A 20,294-nucleotide genomic window follows, 5' to 3' on the forward strand; every position below is an offset into this window, starting at 1 on the left:
CGCAAATGTTTGCCGTTTTCGTTCGTTTTCGTTTTGGATTTGAAGCGCGCTGGCCCAGTGAGAACCAATTTTAACTTGAGTAGAAACGGGGACCGCTCGAAACCCCGTCCTCTTGTCCTGCGGACGATTCGACTTCTTCTGAACCGGCAGTGGTTTTGGTCAACGGACCGTTCATGGCCTCCGCCGGCACCTGGCGCCGCGCCGATCCGTCAAACCATGGCCAAACAGACGCAGATGGGAGCGCATGAGCTTTTACGAGGCACAATAGTAGTAAACGGCGAGGCGAGGCGCGGAGCTGTTTTGGGGGCTTACCCGCGGGGGCCCTGGGGGCCCGGCCCGCAGTGACGTCACTTATGGAGGAGCCCCGATCCGCGAGGCCGAGCTGGCTGAACCCCAACCCGTGTGGGCACGCCAGTCCGCCAGTTCAACACAAACTCTCAGACTCGTCCAAAGGTCTCGAGATAACACCTTCCCGCGAAGAGACAAGCGAACTCGCCGTTCCTGGACCCCTAGAAAGCTTCAGAGTGATGGTGCTTGGTACTGACCCGCGCTGGTGGTGGAGGACACGGCCTGCTCGCCGCTGGTCGTCACTTCGGCCACCTGGCAGGCCCGCTCAGCGTGCCCGGCCTGGCCGGCCTGGTTGGCCTGCTCCAGCGGGCGCGGCGTGGACCGGCTGCAGGCGTCGCTGGAGGCGCTGGAGGCGCTGGAGGCGCTGGAGGCGGTGGCCGCACTGCCCGGGGACAGCAGCCCCGACGGCTGCGGCGACTGCAACGGCGTGCCTCTGGCGGGGCCTGCGTGGGGCACAAACACCACACCGTCAGGCAGATCCAGGGCTGCTGGTTCGAATCCCCGCTCCGCCAAAGCCCCAGCGCGCGGCTGACGTTCCATTGCCCCAAAGTGGCGGGTGGCGGCGGGGGAGAGTGAAAACTTGCAACGCGCTAGGGTCATTAATTTCCCGTCAGCAGGCCGATTCCGGACGGTGCTTTCATCGCTCCGTCTCTTTCGCACTCGTGGGGCGTCCCGTAGGGCCCGTAGGGAGTGCGAGAGAGACAGCGAAACGGCACGGTTCGAACGCGGTAGCCAGGACAAAGTAACCCGGGCGCGCCACTGCCACTGCCGCCGCGCCGGGTCTGCACTCACTCGAGGTGGCCCTGGCCACGCCGCTGTCCAGCTTGACGTTGACGGCGAGCGGCGAGGGCAGCGCGGCGGTCCGGTCCCATGCGGTCCCCAGCGCGCGCAGCGGGCCGAGGACTCCGAGACCGCCCCCGCTGTTGTCGATGAAGGGGCCCGCCTGCTGCTGGTACACCGGCGGCACCGGGGGCGGCGGGGGCGGCGCCCCGAGGTGGCTCAGCGTGGCCGCCCCCAGGCTGGCCGCCCCCAGAGGGGCGCAGGGCGGCGACACGGGGGACGCGAGCGGCGAGCCCAGCGGGGACCCCAGCGGGGCCGCCCCGAAGGAGAAGGCGCTGGAGAAGAACGTGTCCGTGGGAACTGGAACAGAGGAGGCGACACAGTCAGGCACCGCCGTCTTCACCATTCGCGGTTCGCGGGGCCGATGGCCAAGGGCCGATGGCGGAGTGCTTCGGGAGCCCGGCGCCTTGACCGTGCGACCGGACGCCCCCCCCCCTCATTTCCACCACATTTTCTAGAGCACCGCGTCAGTACCCGCACTTGCATAGTCGAAACGCCACCGAGAAAAGAAGTCTTTCTCCGCCCATGTAATGTACTATACTGCGCAACGGCACACGAATAGCCGCACGATTCGCACTCATGAGCTGCCCGGTTTGGGGCCCGGCCGGACTGCGGGCGGGGGGCCTTCGGGGGGCCATCGGGGGGCCTTCGGGGGGCCATCGGGGGGCCGGGGCCCCGGGCGGGGCTTCGGGCGGCCAGCAGGATGATTCCGCACAGGCGGAGGGGCCCTCGCATCGCTCGGGGCTCTCTCGCCTCATGGGTACTGTCGGTCGGCGGGGCCCTCCGGCACGCGCGGAATCCGGCGTGCCAGGGCGGCAGCAGGTTCCGAACAGGGCTTTCTCTCTCTCGCACCCCCGCGGCCCGCCGGGCCCGCCCCTCGAGTGCGACAGAGACAGAGCCCCGCAGCACTGTTGGTTCGGAGTGGGCCTGCAGTGCTTGCAAGGTCTGGCAGTCTGGCATGCCGGAGCGCAATGCGACACCTCGTGGCCCCTCATCGATCACGTCACAAAGAAAGGGGGCGGGAAAGAGAAGAAGAGAAGAAGAGAAAAAGGGAGAGGAAAAAAGAGATCGCCTCGCGCGTACTCGAACCCGTGCCCCGCGGTCCGCCGCGGCCGGCCCACCTGCCTAAGGCGCCGGGCCGCGCGGCAGGGCGCGGCACGAGTCGCTGATAAGATAACGGCGCGCTCATCGCTGCCCCCATCGAGTACAGCGGCAGCAAGCTCCGGGTAAGGCGGTGGCCGTCACACCCGGCGACATCGCGAGATATCGAACGCTATCGCTATCGAGACATCGACAAGAGTCACCGCCGCCGCGGCGCCCGACGGGGAGGCAATATTTACGACGCGGTATTCTTTGCTCGCAGCCAGCGCGAAGCAGCGGTCCGAAATAACGACCCGACTTGCTTCGAGTCGAGATGCTGTTGTTGTAGCGCAGGGGTACAACTACTGCTATTAGGTGCGTGGTGGCTGGTTCCGGGCAGTTCCTGGTCCACGAGGCACGAGGCACCACTGTTAGCCCAAGCTGCTGTCTACTCGACTGACGGCCAAGCCGGGCGTCGCGAGCGTGTTCCACTTCCACGTTCCGCCAGATCAGCATTTCCTTCTTTTCCTGGAGCACGTCTGTCTCCCGCTCCACACAACTGGGACGATGGTGCACAGTGGGTCACAAGGCTGGTGGAGGCGGCCGAAACTCCAGACGCGTTTTGAACTCCAGAGTCGCTAAACAGGACTCGAACCGAACGTGTGGCCCCACCAATGGATTCCTCGTTCGGAGAGCAATCGATTGGTGGGGTCACACGATCAGTTCCGAGTCCCACTCAGCGACTCCGAAGCTCAAACCGCGCCTGGAGTTTTGGCCGCCTCCACCGGTCCACTGGCACACTGCGGACGACTCGACCAACGCGTCATTCCCAGCGCTGTTTCCATTTCAGCGCGACGCCAAGGGAAGGGGGAGGAAAAGCAGGAGGAAACGCGTGGGAGGAAAAGGCGCGGCGATAGCACGGCGATGGCGGCAGGCCGCGCCGCGCACGACGGACGGCGCCATGCCATGCCTGGCCTGGCCATGCCGAGCCGATTGAGCGGTAATGAGGGGCACGGCGTCAACCAGCCCCGGGGCAGGGCAGGGCGGGGCGGGGCGGGGCGGGGCGGGGCGGCCTGGCCCCGGCTCCTGGGCGGCTGCCAAACCGCGATCGCAGGGCAGGCGGGGCAGGCCGTGTAATGGTCGCCCTCATCCAGCCCTCCGCGTCTTCGTCTTCGTCCTCGGCGAGGCGGCGAGGCAGAAGGCGCGAGGCTCAAGGACGGCGAACCGCTGCCAAAGGCGCCAAAGAGCCTCTGCGAACTGAGTCGGTTCGTCGCTCTGTCTCGCACACACTCAAGGGGCTTTTTTGGGAGGAGTGTGGAGGTAGGAGAGACAGCAGCGAGACGGTTCTTCGGAATGCTCGGCTGAAGGGCGCACCAGGACGGGAGTCCAGGGGCGGGACCAGGCCCAGGCCGGGGCTTCGGCGTGGGGCCGCGGCTCCGCGGGGTCGCTGCTGCCGCTGCTCCGCTGCACGCCGCGCGGGGCTCGGGGCCCTCGCCGGGGCCGCACTGCCGTATACTGCCGCGCCTGCCGGCCAACTTGTTACCGCTTCGTTATACGTTCGCCGTTCGCTTGGCACAGGTCCCGCGAGGCGCGGCCGGGCGAGGCACCCCGCCGCGGCAGCAGCCTGCAGAGCCGGCAGAGCCCAGGACCGGCGCGGCGGCGCGGCCCTAGGACCCCGCGGAGGGGATGCCGATGAAGCGTGACTCGCCGGGACTCCGAGTCTCTGAGACCGTGGCGGCGGGGCGGGGCGGGGCGGGGTGCGACTCCAGCGCAGCGTCGCAGTCCTAGCTCGCGTGTGCCCGACGCCCCGCCCCGCCCCGCCCCGCCCCGCCCCGCGGCTACTGCATACTGCATGGTCTAGTGCAGCTGGGCGCACCTTTCACCGCGCTACGCGGCGCTACGCCGCGCCATGGCTGCGCGCTAGCGCTAACGCCACCGCTGCTGTGACGCCAGAGGACGCGGACGACGCCCTCGTTATGACCAGTTGGCCACTTGAACGCGACGCTCTCGCTCGGCGCGTCGTGTATCATGTTCAACGCGAACAGTTCATCCGTTGCCAACCTGGGAGGAGGAGCACGAGGAGACGCAGAAGAAACGAGCGTGATGATACTCCGCGCACAAGTGGCTTTTAACGGCCGCCGAGTGGGCTGTCTCGTGCGCACGGGGTATCGCCGTGGTCGTGTCTTACAACGAGTGGGGTGCCTACAGCGGGTTCGCGCCCCGCCCCGCCCGGCCCGGCGCATGGCGGCATAGCGGCGCTTTTAGGGCTTGAGACTTGATGCCGCAGCCAGGCAGGCGCAGCCAGGCCAGGTTAAACACAATGGGGAGGGGGCGTTCGTCGTTCGTCCCCCGCGGCCACAATGCCGGGCCGCACTGTTGGGGCTTCCGCATCAAGTGCTTTCGACGACGAAAGGGAAAGTGCGTGCCGATGCCCGTGGGCCCGTGGGCGTGCCTACCAGCCAGGCGCAAGGCGGGGCGGGGCGGAACGCCTTCCACCCCAGGTGCGGCTCTGCGAAGCGAGTGCAGTGCCTCGCTAAGTGCATACGGGCGCTGCGCTCTTTTACTCCGTTTCGCCCTGCCCGGCTGTCCGCCCGCCGGTCGGTCTGTCTGTCGGTCTGACCGCGCAAGTCGCGGCGGGGCGCGCTCGTAACTTCTCCTTAAGTTTCGCTACGCAACATACACAGAGCGGGTTCGATTAGAAGCTCGCTGGCCGCGCTGCACGACGGCGGCGCCTCGGCGCGGGCTGGCTGCTGGCTCGGCTCGGCTCGGCTCGGCTCGGCTCGACTCGGCTCGACTCGGCTCGACTCGCCGCGCCGACCCCTGACCTAATCCATGCCACGGCCCACCACGGCGCGGCCGCCAGCGAGTTGAGGCGGGGCGGTCGCTAATTAATAAGGGACCGCGATGACACTGGTCGTGTGCGAAGACGAAGCACTCCAACGGCGGCCCCAGGACGAGCGGGCGGGGCCACCACCCCGCAGCGGAGCGCCAATCAAAGAAAGACGCTCAGCCAGGCCGGCTGGAAGTTCGGCCACTCGCATAGAACCGCGCAGTCTGAGTCCCGACAGCCAGAACGGGGGCATCGTGAGCCTCCTCCGGGCCCCTCGCCAGCCAGCGCAGCCAGAGCCAGCCAGCCACACGGACTCCCGCGGGGGGACGGACGGGCCGCCAAAGGAATTAGCACGTTTTTTTAGCGCCCTGGGTCTTGGGGCCATATCGTACGCGGTTTGCTCGGCGAACCCAACTCGAACACACACAGACACACAAGCGCGCACACTACCACTCACGCACATGCACACACACATACACGAGAACGAAGTTATTCCATGCCGAGGGCGGGCATCACCTTGCGGAAGGGGTCCTTCTGGGAGGGACTGTACACTGTACAACCCCGCGGCACGGCGTGGCGCGCCGTCGGGCCGCCAAAAGTGACACGCTTTCAATCTCTCCATCTCGTTCGCGCGGCGCGACTCGCCGTCGTTGTCGTGGCGCCCCGCCCCGTCCCGCCCCGCCCCGCCCCGCCCCGCCCCGCCCGGTCCGCAGATTTGGATCTCGAGCCGAGCACCGAGCACACACGACGCAACACGAGGAAGAAGAAGGAGCCACGACGCGGCGACGCGGCGACGCCCCGGGGAAGGGGAGGGAGGGAGGGAGGCAGGGCAGCCGGCAACCTAAACGGCGCGAAGGGCCCGGGGCCGCCGCCGCCGCCGCCGCTGCTGCTGCACTGCAGGACGACATCCCACACAAATTAAGCTTCATTAGAAGGTGCCCCCGCCGTGGCTAGCCAGCCCAGCCAGCCAGTCCAGCATGGGCCGGCGGCGTGCGGGTAAACTCCCACTTGACTACAGCAGCGCTTGCCTCCCCTCCCCCTCCCCTCACCTCCCCCTCGCCGACCGGAGGAAGCGAGGCATGGTATTCGCCTCGGAGACTCGGAGGCGACTCGGAGGCGGCCTGTGGCCCGCGGTGCCCGCGGTGCCCGCGGCATGCACTAGATCGGCTGACCTTAAAACCACCCTTGACTTATTGGTGTGCGCGCTGCGCGCCGCGCGGCCCAAGACGCGGCCCGCAAGCCGGCCTACATTATTCATTGACACAGCCACGGCGCGGCCTACCCGGCCCGGCCCGGGACACAGGCCCAGAAGGACGAGAAGAAAGGCTGCAAGACCGAGCGCAGCCAGCCAGCACAACGCGCCGGCAAAACAGAATTAGTTGCTCCAGGAAAACAAGTTGTTGCTGTTCTCGGAGCGCTCTTCTTTCTTCTTCCCTCACACGGGGAAAGGTCTCGGCGCCTCTCTCCCTCTGGCTCTGGCTCCTCCAGCCGACCGATCCGACCCGTGGCCGTGGTACCAGCGGCCCTGCAAAACGCCAAAACACTCGGCCAAACCATTTCGCCTTGGCCTGCCTTGGCCGCTGTGGGTCGCCGGGCCGGGCCGGGGCGGGCCGGGGCGGCCATGCAGGGCGCTGGCGCTCCTATTTCGGGAAACTGTCACCGCCAGGGAAGGCCGGCCGGGCTGGTTGGCGGGCTGGCTGGCTGGCCGCGACGGCAGGGCACGCCACTGCAGGGCCAGCGCCCACAGCGTGTTTATTCCCTCGGAAATAGACGCGGCGTGGCGCTGCACGGCACGGCACGGCGGCCAAAGGTCCGCGGAGGAGGAAGAGCGATGCCCTCTTGGAGCTGAAGGGAGAAGGGGTGGCCCGCCTACGCCGCGCGCCGCCCCGCCACAACAAGCAAAGCCTCCACTCCACCGCAGGGCGCGAGACGGCCGAGACAGCGTCAGACGCCTGGAAGGTAGGCAGTCCCGGGCGCCGCCCTGCACGGCGGGACGGCCTACCCGCGCGGCGTTTGCGATGCCGCCGCAGCGCGTCGCAGCGTCGCAGCCACCCCCTGGAAGCGGAACGGAACGGAAGACTCGCAACATCCCCCCAGCATCTGAGACAGGCCAGGCGGTCCGGGGTCCAGGCTCCGGGACCACCTTCCGGCAGCGCGGCCGTGGGCGAGGCGGGCGAGGCGGGCCGGGCGGGCAGGGGTGGCGGCGGGGAGGGGCCCCGCCAGGGTGGGCAGCCCAGGCAGCGGCAGCCCGGGCAGCCCCGGGCAGGCAGGCCGATACGCCACGCCGCCACGCCGGCCGGTCGATCAATAGGCGCGGTGGAAGCGGCGGAGCAACATGGCGTGGGGTGGGGCGGGGGGCGCCAGGGTTCCGGGTGGGGGTGACGTCACGCCCGAGGGGGCGAGGGCGGCGAGGCGTCCTTAGGGGTGGCCGCTGGTGACGTCACCCTAAGGGGGCGCAGCGGCCGCCGCCATCCCGGAGTGGGGGTGACGTCACGCGCCATGAGGCCACCTCGGAGTGGGGGTCGCGTCATGGGTCGTGGGAACACCCGAGGGGTGGCCGCCGCGGCGTGGGGTGACGTCACCCTGAGGGGCGCCGAGGCCCGCCGCCTCACAGCCACCACGACGCCGTCTGCCAGCGCCAGCAGACTGAGTGGGAGGTCTCTCTCTCACACTCGTGAGGCGCTCCGCACCGGTGTGAGAGAGAGAGAGGGCGACCGCCGCACTGTGCGGTATCAGTCTACAGTCGAGCAATTCAACTGCCCGTACTTCTTGCGCTGTCTCTCTCGCTCTCACGGAGTCTGCCGTCGAGGAGAGAGACAGAGCGAGACGCGCGGTGCGCGGTGCGAGCCGTGGGCGGCGCATGGAGGGGTGACGGCGAATCCCGACGGCGGCGTGGCTCGGCTCGGCGGGCCGACGGGCCACTTGGCCTCCAGACTGATTCAATCAGAGCCCCAAAATATTGCCCGCAAAAAAGGCGAGCGTATCCAACTTTGCGCCCCCCAAGTCTCGCCGCCGCAATACTGCGTGCTACGTGGGCTGTCCGGCGGGGTGGGGCGGGGTGGGGCGGGGTGGGGGTTGCCGAGGGGGTGCGACGCCAGCCACGCTGCGAACGCCGCCTGGAACCTGGAGGCGGAGCGGAGCGGGGTGCGGCGGGGTGGAGACATCCCGTCCGCCAGGGCCCACACTTTTCGCTAGCCATCGCCATCCGGTCGTGAAAAAAAGCTCGCCATCGTCCTTTTAATCCCCACTCAATTCCGGAGCCGGGCCGGAGGGCCGGAGGGGCCGGGCAGTCGGGGCTTCGGCTGGCCGTTCGTGCCGACGCGTCGCCGCGGCCAGATGGCGGCGCCCCGCCCCGCCCCGCCCCGCCCGGAGGAGGGAGCATGCAAATAAAACGGGCAAACAAGTGGAGGGGTGTGGCGTGGTGGAGCCCCCAACCCCCTGCAACATTTTCGCCGACTGCGGGCAAACAGTCCCTCAACAGCTCGCTAGGTCCGCACGCGCGCGGAGGCTGTGTACGTACCTTTTGGCGCCGCCAGGCTGCGGAGGTCGGTGGCCGCAGAGGCCGTGGCCGCCGTGGCGGGGAACCGGGCCGCGGGCACGGCGCCGACGAGGCCGCCGAGTCCAAGGCCCAGCCCCAGGCCGAGGCCCAGGCCGAGGCCGCCCCCGGGGTCCGGGACTCGGTCCGGGACGAGGTCCCTGGCGGCGTCCCTGGCCACGTCCGGGACCGCATCCGTGGAGGGCACGCCGTACAGGGAGTAGTAGCGGTACGGGCCGTAGGGGCTGAGCGGGCTGATGGCTTGGCCAATGCCTTGACCGATGCCTTGGCCCAGGCAGCCTGCAACACGACGCCCGCCGCGGTTAGGGCCTTGGTTGCCTTGCCCGAGGCGCTGCCCCAGCCCCCAGCCGTGAGCCATCAGTCTCGTCGCCAACTATCGCCCAACACCGCGGATCAAGTTTCCCGCTAAAAGCGAACCTCCTCATTGGCCCGCGGTCATGCCGGCGTGATCCTGGCGGGGCGGCGGGGGTCGCGCCACCACCACCACCAGCCTGACATTCTGGTCCAGACCGCGGCCCGGAAGCCCCGCACCACGCCACCCTCAGCCCCGCCGGCCCCGCCTTCCCCAAGCGAAGCGCGAGGCATGCTCGAGGGTTAGTGAATGCCGCGGCCACTTGGCGCCGCCATGCAGAGTAGCCGCGCGGCCGCGGACACCGCCAGCATGCCGCCAGCACCACGCCGTCGGCGTCCTGCCTTCCCGGCAGCCGGAAGGTTAGGTTTGGCGGGCGAGTGCGAAATGAACAAGCAGTATGAGGCTGGTTCGATGGGCGACAAGAAGCGGCGGAGTGAGCACTCTGGACTCTAGACGCAGCAAGCAGCGCGCTGGAGCAAGCCAAGCAAGCCGAGCAAGCAGGCATGCGATTGGCAGTGTGCCGTCGGCGCCACGCCGCGCTGCGCCCTCAAGCCGAGGGCCACAGCCGCGGGGGCCGCGGGGGCCGCAAGGCGACACTGACGGCGCGGCCGGCGCCGACGCCCCCACCGTGCCGCCCCCGCCCCGTCGGCCTCACCAAGGGGCGATAGCCCGCACCGCTTGTAAAGCGACCCCGCTTCCCGGAACCCGACGGACGACACCAAATTTACCGACGAGACGGGGGAGAGGGGAGTGGAGATGGGCGGCGAACGGCCAGAAGAGTGCCCCGGGAAAAGGGGCAGATGGGGCCCGGCTCGGCCCGGCCCGGCCCGGCTCGGCTCGAACAAGCAGAACGGGGTGCGCGGTGAGTGCAGCGCAGCGCGCAGCTAGTGCAGCCCAGCCACTCCACCCGGCCTGCTTTCGCCGCCGTGGAGGTAGGCAGGCCGCCGCCAGCGCCGCGCGCGGGTTGCATAATGGCACGGCGCTCCGCCCCACCCTGTGCCACCCTGTGCAGGCCGAGCAAACTCAGCAAGCCGTGCCTGGCCGTGCCTGCCGCCACTCCAGCCAGTCCAGCCAGTCCAGGATAGGACAGGCCGCTTTGTCCGTCGGAGAGTCCCTTCATTCCGTTTTGTGTTTCGTCGCCCACAATGAGGCCGTCTTACACAAGACGCACCGACCCATCGGCTGGCCCCGGCCGCGCCCGGCGTGCCCTTAGCCCTCCAGGCCCTTGTTCCTGGAAAAGCGTCCTAGGCCCTCCCCCACTTCCAGCCGATTGCGCGTCGTCCGCGGCACTACAGTGTGCACTACGATGTGCACTAGTACGGTGTGCACTACGGTGTGCCCTACGGAGTGCTCTACAGTGTGCACTACAGTGTGCCCTACGGTGTGCGGTGTGCACTACAGTGGTCGCGAGGCACGGGCAACGGCGCGAGGCGAACCTCGGCCGGAACTTCCAGCGCATCTGCCTGCGGGCCCACTCCGAAAACGGCACTTTGGCGTCGCTGCGTCTCTCTCGCAGAGGAGCGAGAGAGACGGAGAGCTACTGCCGCGCTGGCGCAGATGCCGCAGGTGTGGCGCCGCATCCACTGCAAAGCGGCAGAGCAGGGCCAAGTTCGTTGTGCTCTCCGAGAAAAGCGAGCTCGATGGGGCCGAGGCCGAACGCCGAACGATATTCGCAGCGCGTCCCGATCCGAGCGACTAACCTCCATTCGCGAAGCTCAACGCAGAAGGCTGGCAGCCCGCGGAAACTAAAGTTTCGCTGATCATGGGAATGACGGATCGTTGTTCTCGGCGCGCTCTTCTCCTTTCTTCTTCCTCCGCACGGGGAAAGGTCTCGGTGCCTCGCTCTCCCTCTCTCTCCCTCTCTCTGCCTCTTTCTCCTTCCAGTGTCGCTGTCGCCCGCAGGCGTCCGCGGCGCGGCCGGCAGGTGAGGCGCTGTTTGGGCTGCCGTGTTTTGGGGAGGGGGCATACGCCAGCCGCCTCCAAGCGCGGCGTGGCGTGGTGAGGCGTGGCGTGGCGAGGCGTGGCGTGGTGGGGCGTGGCGAGGCGTGGCGAGGCGCGGCGAGGCGAGACGTGGCGGGGCGTACGCCATCCCTCCACGCCGTTTACCCCCAGCTCTGCGTTCCGCTCGCACCGCCGTTACCGCCCCTCGTATCGCCGCGCTTACGCCCGCCCCCCAATTTTCCCCATCACTTTCCGCCTAATCCCCCCGACCGGCGGCCTCCGGGACGGCGATTGCGACGCTGCGTCTCTCTCGCGCCGCCACGCGACGCCCCGCGAGTGCGAGAGGGAGACGGAGCGTCGGCGATCAGTCCGCCCCCGGGTCCGCCGCGCCCCGGTGCGCCGTGTTGCTAAGAGAATTGGCCGAGATTGAAAACGTCGGGCTGCTGTCGCTGTGCTGTCGCTGTGCTGTCGCTGTGCTGTCGCCACTGTCGTCGACGGGGAGGTGCCAACGCCCGGGGCGCGTTCCGGATCCTGATCCACCTGCGCGGTGTGCCCCATGGTGCCAGGGGTCCCAGTGAGGCAGTCTTAAAAGCAACCGCCGGCAGGACCGGGGTCGCAGCCTCGCCCAAAGGCAGCCGCCGATGCTGGGAGCTAAGAGCACTGCAGACTGATTGCGAGAGTCGTTGTCGCTGTTTCTCTCGCACTCGGGGTGTCTCCCATAGGTGCGAGCGAGGGGGCAACCACTCGGGAAATCCTGTGTCCCCTGGAGCCCTAGAAATCTCTGGAAATCCGAAATCTTTCCCACAAAAGCCAAAAACAAGCAGATTTTAGGCGTAAAGTTGGAACGAAATCTCTTGTCTTAAGAAATCTTGTGCCCCCAATCATCGAACAATGGTTGCCCCCTCGGGTGCGAGAGAGACAGAGCGACGAAAACGACTCCCGGAATCAGTCTGCCGCAAGGTGTTGGGCAGGGCGGCGTCGGGGCGCTCCGAGTCGCTCAGGGACGGCCCCCTGGAGGGAGGCCCGGGAGGCCCCGGTGGTGGACGACGTCGGAGGGGCCCGGAGGGGCCCGGAGGAGGGGGCGGGATTTCACCCGCACAAGTTGCCGCCAGCTCGACAGTAGCACTCGGTGTAAGGGACCCGGGGGGAAGGGGGGGGGGGGCGAAGCCATTGCAGAGTAGGGCCTTCGTCAGCATTATTTCATGTAAGGGCAGGCTGCGACGGACACCACCGCCTTGGGCGAGCATCACCGTAAGCTTCCCTCCCAAGGGGGCATTCACGCTGTACACGCCGCGATGATCATATCCTCAAGTCCATAGTGCCATGTTCTTATGTGCATATCATCAGAGAAAGCACTTTTGGAACATTTTGAAATATTAACCTGCATTCTGAGATATTCAACAACGGTATCCACAAAGAATTTTGCCACAGGCAGCCATGGCCCGACGAGGAAGGACGAACTCCGCAAAAAGGCCATGCATCAAAGAACACTGCCCCGTTGAAGGAGTACGATTTCTCGCCTTGGATTGGGCGCAGTGGCCGCCAAAAGTCAGTCCAAAACACGATTTCCTAACACTTGTCACCGGTTCGACCGGCTTAGAGCCAAAAGACTGCTCCCAACCCAAACTCAGGCGGGCAAACGCTGCGCCCAGGCCAGCCTCTGTCGGCGTGTCCGGCAGCGCCCGCCAGCGTCTGTGGGCCGGAAGCGCGGTGGCGCCGCGGCGCGTCGGGCAGCGTGCAGTAGTGGACACTACACTGCGAACGCGGCGGGCGCGGCGGACACACGGGGCCATGCCCGTCGCGTCACGGACCGTAATTGGCGGGTCGTTAGCGAGGCGCCGACCTGGCCGACCGCACCACGGCGTGGCGCGGCGGGCCTGGGCGGACCGCGGCGCCAAACGAAAACACAAACAGAAACAACAGAAGCACCGCCCAATCCAATCCAATCCAATGCACCCCAACAGCAGCAGCAAGGCGAAACCAGCCACCAGCTACCATGCATGTTTCACGGTTACTCGTTGTACTAGAAATTGCTCTGTTTGATAATAAAAAGTCCTCTTGTTTTTGTAACAAAGTTGGAAGACCAATTTTTTTTGAATGGTGGTTTTCTTTCAAAAGTGGGAGCACCACATTTTTCTTGCTTCTAGCGAACGCATGCACGTCTCATGGGACGAGTCCTGCACCTAAAAGTCTGTCACTTGACAGCATAAGCCGAAGCCAAACGGCCACCACACAGTGAGCCTGAAGAACCGGCGCAGGCGGACAAAATTCTAGGCGCGTTTTGAGCTCCAAAGTCGCTAATGAGGACCCGAACCGAACTTGCGACCCCACCAATGGAATGCTCGGGATTGCTCTCCGAACAAGGAATCGATTGGTGGGGTCACACGCTCGGTTTGAGTCCCATTTAGCGGCTCTGGAGCTCTAAAACGCGTCTAGAATATTGGCCGCCTCCACCGGCCTTCTGGCCCACTGTGCGCCGTCCAAAGCTTTCTTTTGGAGTCTATTCTTCTACGTTTGCAAGTCAAGTCGTCGTGGGCTTACCTTGTGCGTGCGCCAGGGGCGGCCAGGTGCTGTGGGGGGGCTGCGACGCGGCGCCGCCCACCATAGCCATCCCCAGGCCAGCCGGCGCAGCCGGCGCCAGCCCTGCAACCACACACAGTGTCACACACATACGGGGTCACACGTACACCAACACACACCTACACACACACACGTCGAAAACCGCAAAGGACGACTTTGGCGCTGGCCAACCTTGCACCGTTTCGCACTAACGCCTCGCCTTGAGACAACCAGCGGCGTGCGCAGCTGCCGAAACGAGACGGGAAAAAAAATAGAATAAAAAACGATAAGCTATCTGCGACGGATGGGGCGGCGGCGGGCCGGGCAGGCCGGGCCAGGCCGGGCGTAGTACGTGGCGCACGGAGCCTTTTTCGCGCGGTGCACTGTTAGAGAAACGAGAAGCCGCACGGACCTCGAACGCCGTGTGGAATCGGTTCCACTTCTAAGACCGCGACATCCCTTGTCTTGTCGCAAGGCAGAGCGTCCTCTCTTCGTTCGTGCTTTTCGCCTTTGCGAGACAAAAACTGTTCCTGGTTCTGCCAGGAACTCCCTGGAAATCACCCATATCTCTACCATAGGCTACCCCCGGGGAAAAAATCAAAAACAGTTTTTTTTGTTTTTTTTTCTGTTTGGTTGGCTAGTGAGTGTCCGTGACCTTGGACTTTTTTTTTACAGAGTTGGGGGTTTAATTTGGGCACGTCGTATCGCCGGCGCCTCGCCTTGGCCACTCGACCTGGCTCCGCTCGGCTCCGCTCGGCTTACGCAATGCGCAATTATTGGACCGCCAGTATGCAAATATGGAAAAGCATTGCCCGAGAGAGCAGCGCACTGTCGGAGAACACAAAGCGCCGGCAAAAGTTTGCGAGGGATTGCCGAACGGTGTTATTCATTCGGCCCCTCATTGTCCGATGCGGACCGATGGTGGCGAACCAGCAGACTGATTCCGAGAGTCGTTTTCGTCGCTCTGCCTCTCTCGCGCTGATCCCGGACGCCCCTTGAGTGCGAGAGAGACAGAGCGACCAAGACGACTCTAGGGAGTCAGTCAGCAGGCGAACCCGAATCGCAATCACCTATCACCGCGAGAATGGCGTTAAGGCAGGAACAAACCGACGGACAAAGATAAAAGCAACGCGACAAATGTATCTCAAACTCTTCGTTTTCGTAAGTGCGTCCTCCTGCCGAGCGCCGCATTTCAGCGTGGCGCTTCGAAGACGAAGGAACAACGCTCCCTGTCTCTGTCGCACTGCTGCCTGCGCCGCACGAAAAGAGAGAGAGGGAGAGAGAGAGAGAGAGAGAGAGGGGGGGGGCGTCCAGCCGGTCGATCCGAAACACTATGCCGCCTGGCGTGATCATTATTCAATTTCCAGGACCGATGAGACGAGCCGCGTCCCCTCGTCGCTCCGTCTCTCTCGCACCCCCGGGTCGCCCCACGCGTGCGAGAGAGACAGAGCGACGAAGCGTCGTTCGGAATCGGCCAGCTCGCCCCGCGCGCCCCACGTTATTCGCCGATTTCTGCGAAGCAGCCGCCAGCCATGCCGGCACCTCCAAGCCAAGCCGAGCAAGGGGAGCGAGGCAAGGCGAGGAGATAACCGAATTCAGAGATTGCCTCTTGTGTCGAATCGCGTTATAACCTTCTGGACTCATCGCGCCGACATAGTCACCCTCCCCGTCCGCGACGCGCCGCGACGCCAAGGCCGCGGGTCACGTGCTGCTGGAGAACTTCGTTAGCGACGTCTCGCTGGAGGCTCCAGCACCACCGGCAGGCGAGGCGTAGAAGCGGCATTTCGATGAGACATTTTCGGGGCGTTTTTGCTCGAATATATATAGTGCGTGGAGTTAACACTATTATCCCCTTGAATCACAAGAATTGCTGTCGTAAGCACGCCGAAAACTGATTTGGCGCGGTCGGCTCCAGGCGCCGCGTCCGTCCCTCCAGGCACGCTGCGGCGCGTTCCCGATTCGGAGACAACGACCAAAGAGCGATTTAACTCGGAAGTGGCCAGTGGCCGCGCAGGAAAGACTTTCGCGCACAGCGGCCGCTGGAGCCTGGAGCCCGCTCCTGGAGCCCTGGAGTCCAGCGCAGGGGCAGCGGGCCCATCTGGGGCCGCCACCGGACGGCGAATGAATCACTCCGATCGGAACGGGGTGAGCGGGGTGAATGGCCCGGGGGAGGGGGGGGGGGAAATAGCGCTGCCCTTTCCCTAGCAGTGGAGCAGGCCGAGGAAGAGGAGGGACCGGAGAAGCGTGCGCCGGACTCTTCTCCCAGACTGATTTCGAAAAGTGCTTCCGTCGCCGCGTCTCTCGCACTCGTGGGGCGTCCCGCAGGGGTGCGAGAGAGACGCGGCGGAGGAAGCAAACTGTTCGGAATCAGCCTGCTGGTGACGTGCCGCAGCGGCGGCTTAGACGCTCCAAGTGTGCGAGCTGGTGCGAGCCCCCACTCGCCCGCACCCTCCACCGCGAGCACCCGATGCAGGACGTGCAGGACACGGGACGTGCTTGGCGGTGCTGCGGGGCGGGCCTCTTTACGACTTCCATAGAGCCCCGTAAAAATGAACCCCGTGCTGGCCGTGCCCGAGGGGCAGGCAGGGCAAGGCAAGGCAGGGCAGGGGGCGCCGCCGCCACCCCGCACCGCCACAACCGCCGCCGCCGACAACGAGAAATTCGCAGAGATCGCAACATTTCAGCGGCGCCCGTTTCTCTCGCAAACGAGCGCGGTGCGACAAGGAACACGACCCAAGTGGCCTCAGCCAGCAGCTCGGCTCCACTGTGTGGCTCCACTCGGGCAACACGTGTCCTTGTCTGCGAGATCAAATACCGGTTCCGGGGACCGTTTTTCTTTTTGCCCCGCCTCGTCTTGAACCGCCCCGCGAAGTGACTCACGGCAAAGTGAAGTGGGCATGCATTGCATGCATTGCAGGGCAGCGGACTGGACGGCAGGACAGCGCCGCTCTGTCTCGCTCGCACTCGCGGGAGTCCGGGAGTCCTGCCAGTGTGCGAGAGAGACAGAAGAGCGGCAGCCAACTCCAGGAGGTCAGCAAATACGAATTCCCCGTACTGTCCCTTCCGTTTCCTTGGGGCGGCGTGGCGTGGCCCGTCCATGCTCCTCGTCCAGCCTGAGAGCGCTGCAAGCGGAGCACCGCGCCGAGGCGCCGCCGCACATCGACCAGGGCGGCCAGGGCGGCCAGGGCGGCCAGGGCGGCTAGGCCGGCCAGGGGCCCGCTGGGGCTGCGAGTACGACCGGCTGGGCCCCGCCCAAGTACCGCCCCGCCCCGCCCCGCCCCGCCCCGCCCCCGGAGTCCCCGCGCCCAGCGAGGAGCGGCGACGCGGCAGCCGTGGGGCAAATAAAGTAATAAGACGATTAGGGCGATTATTACAACGAGGCGGGTCGCGGTCCTTCCGGGTCCGGGCGGACTCCGAGTGTATAGTGGTTCATCGCTCTCTCTTCATCCCTCACGCCATGGCGTATGGTGCACCATGCGGGGCGGGAGCGAGAGAGAGACGGAGCGAGCGACACTTTTCGGAAAGAGCCTGCGGCGTGCGAGGGCCCGGGCGCGAGCGCGCACGCCGTCATAAACACAATTGGAAAGCTGTTTTATCGACGGGCCCCGTCGCAATCCGATGCCTGCATGCGGGCCCTCCCTCGCGCGCGCGTGTGTGTGTGTGTGTGTGAGTGCATGTGCGCGCGGGGAGTAAATTGTGGCCGAGCAGAGGGGTCTTTCCAGGCATGCTGGTGGACGGACTCTCAGCAACAAGCTAGTAGTTCTACTCGCTGCACTCGTCTCGCCACCACCGCCGTGCAGGCCGTGCAGTGGTGGTACGACGTTGTTGAGCTCGCGGCCCAACAGTCGCGGTGCGCGCGGCCTCCATACACCACTCGCTGAAAGGAAAAGGAAAAGGGGGGGGGGGGAGCCGGATGTCCGCGGGGGCGAAGGGGCGCGGGGGCACGCCCCGGCACTGCCCCGGCACTGCCCCGGCACCGGGCGGCGCGTGGCGGCGTGGCTGCGCCTGACGAGGACTGGGTCGACTGGGGCGATATACACCGACATGAACCACACCAAGCCCGGCGGAGCGGCGGAGCACAGCCAGCGTCCTCTACGCCATTATCGCGGCAGCCAACAGCGCCCTATCGCTCTGTCTCGCTCGCACCCTTGCGGAACGACCCGCGTAAGCGAGAGGGAGAGAGAGAGAGAGAGAGAGGGGGCGACGAGAGTGTGTGCTGTTCGGAATCAAGTACCTGCCCGGGGCACTCGGTCGAGTCCTCGCGGGGCGCGATGGAAAGCGTGCACGCAACGCACCGACTCCACAACACGCACGCACGCGCGCGCACACACACACACACACACCTACACACACACACACACACACACACACACACACACACACACACACACACACATACATACATACATACATACATACGGGCGACTTGGCGACGCAGCACGGCCCTCCTCGCGCGACAGCGATACCACACTGCAGCAGAGCGCTCTTCGAGGAAACGCGGCGGGGCGAGCGTCGTCGCGGTGGTCGCGGCGAGGCCAAGGGGCGTCAGCAGGTTCCCGCAGGATGATGAATCGGGAGCTTGCCGCCTGCACACTGTAGGGCGGTAGACGCGTCGCTGCGCGGTGTTCGCAGTGGTGCAGCCTTACAGTGCTCCTGGGCGCTACCGCCGGCAGATTCCGAACAGTGCTGCCGTCGACCCGTCGCCACCGTCTCGGCCGTCTCCCTCGCACTCACGGGGCGCCACGCACAGTGGGCCAGAAGACCGTTGGAGGCGGCCAAAAGTCGAGACGCGTTTTGAGCTCCAGAGTCGCTGAATGGGACTGGAACCGAACGTGTGACCCCACCAATGGATTCCTCGTTCGGAGAGCAATCCATTGGTGGGGTCACACGTTCGGTCCGAGTCCCATTTAGCGACTCTGGAGCTCAAAACGCGTCTCGACTTTTGGCCGCCTCCACCGGCCTTCTGGCCCACTGTGCCGTGCCACGTACGCCCCAAGGGGTGCGACGGAGACAGCGCGACGAGGGCGGAGGGCGCGGAGGGCGCTGCCCCGGCCTCAGCGGATAGCCATCTGCGCGGCGGGCTGCCTGCCTGCCTGCCTGGGTTCGCACCGCCACTGCACCGCTTGTCCAGGAAGCGGGAATAAAGTCGATGCAAATGCGGCAATGCGACGCAACGCCTCGCCGACATGCAAGCGGCGCCGCGACCCGCACCCCGCACGCAGAAAGACCCTCGCGTCTCTGTCGGACACAGGTGCAACCACCACCCTCCCGTCTCCCCTCCCTTTCTCTCACCCTGCAGCCCTCTCTCTCTCGCACTCTTGTCGCTTGCCAGTAAGTGCTGAGCGAGAGAGACACTGGGGAACCAGTCGGCAGTACGGAGCTTGAATGCCGCCGTCCCAGAAAACAGAACGCCCCAACGGATCCGATTCAGATTCGCACATCTTGCTGATGCAACGCGACCGAGTGGCGTCGCGATGCGTCATTCTACAGTGGCACGGTGTCCGCAGTGTCGTGGACCAATGGTGGAGCGGCAGCGGTCACGCGGCGGCGTGTCACGCTTTTGCCTTTACAGCTTTTCGGTGGGAGGCATGTCCCCCCCCCCCATTTCAGGATCCGTGCCTAAATCCGAGGTGCGCGGGGTGACGCATGCGGGGTGACTCACTGGAAGCGCGTTATTCGCACGCACTATGACGTCACCGCTCTTTGGCCCTTTCCCTGCAACGCGCGGGGACCTTCGGCCCTACGGCCTGCGGAGGGAAGGAGCGAGGCCGCCATCGAGCGTGAGTCAACCTGGGGCGATAAAAAACAACAAAACGAGATAAAGAAGGGGCCGGTGTGCGTTCGCGGCGTCGCGGTGTTCCTGGTGCCACCACTGCGAAATGCGAACTGCGCATACTGCGTGAGCGAAGCGGCGGGGAGAGAGCAGACAAGTGGTCTGCCCAGAATATGTAATAAGGTACGAAATATTTACGTAGATCATTGCACGAAGAAACAGTTCGTAAATTACTAAGTATTATCTTTGTGAGCTCAAAATACACTTTGTTCCGACAGCTAGCTTCCCTTCTTTGTGAGGCCTAAACCAGTTAGCAAGGTTTTGAGACTCCACTGCGCGTGCATCACGCCATGGCCGCGAACGCGAGCAGCGAACAGCGCGCGCCACGCCGCGCAACATTTGGAAATTTCCGCGCCGACGTGGCTGCACTGCCATTGGTTCGAGTTTCGAGTGCCTCCGTCCGGCATCCCGTTTGTTCCTGCTCCAGCCCCGTGGCGTCCAGCGTCATTTGCTCTCCTCTTCCCCGGGGAAGCGCGTGGCGGGGCGGGGCGGGGCGGGGGGCGGGGCCAAAACGGAATTCCGATAAAGCACTCGAAAAGCCCTCCGCGCCGCTCTGTGCGCTCCGCGCCGCTCCGCACACCCCACGGACCACGGACTACGGCCACCGCGGCCTGCAAACTTTCTTCCGCCGAGCAGTGCCATTGCTACTCGACGCCCCCCCCCCTTTCCCCATTTCCCTTCTCCTCGATCAGCACATTGCAGAGCTTCAATTTTCCGCACCGTGTCGTCTGCCGCGATCCATGTTTTGCCCGCGGCCAGATTCTCGCCGTGGCGGGGCGGGGCGGGGCGGGGCGTGCCGGCCGGTACGGGCCAACGACGCAACGTCGCCGAGGAACGCCCGGCCGTCGTCCGTAGAGCCATCAGTCTGCCCGTCCCGTCCGACGCCGGGCCGCGTGGGTGCGGCGTGCGGCGCCGTGTGTTGTAGGTGTGTGTGTGTGTGTGTGTGTGTGTGCGC

At 65.7% G+C, this 20,294-nt stretch overlaps 1 protein-coding gene across 1 annotated transcript in view; it reads right to left on the minus strand.

Moving 5' to 3' along the window:
- Positions 1–519: 519 nt before the first annotated feature.
- Positions 520–20,294, minus strand: part of LOC117649531 (transcription initiation factor TFIID subunit 4-like) — a 29,884-nt gene continuing 10,109 nt past the window's right edge. Inside the window, exons 2-5 of the mRNA XM_034392404.1 lie at positions 13,489–13,590; positions 8,751–8,933; positions 1,141–1,488; positions 520–791 (exon numbers count right to left, since the gene is read on the minus strand). Coding sequence (XP_034248295.1) covers positions 520–791; positions 1,141–1,488; positions 8,751–8,933; positions 13,489–13,558 — 873 coding nt within the window. The 5' untranslated portion in view covers positions 13,559–13,590. The remainder of the gene's footprint in view (positions 792–1,140; positions 1,489–8,750; positions 8,934–13,488; positions 13,591–20,294) is intronic.

Source organism: Thrips palmi, unplaced genomic scaffold (assembly GCF_012932325.1).
Source record: "Thrips palmi isolate BJ-2018 unplaced genomic scaffold, TpBJ-2018v1 HiC_scaffold_4, whole genome shotgun sequence".
NCBI classification, from domain to species: Eukaryota; Metazoa; Arthropoda; class Insecta; order Thysanoptera; family Thripidae; genus Thrips; species Thrips palmi.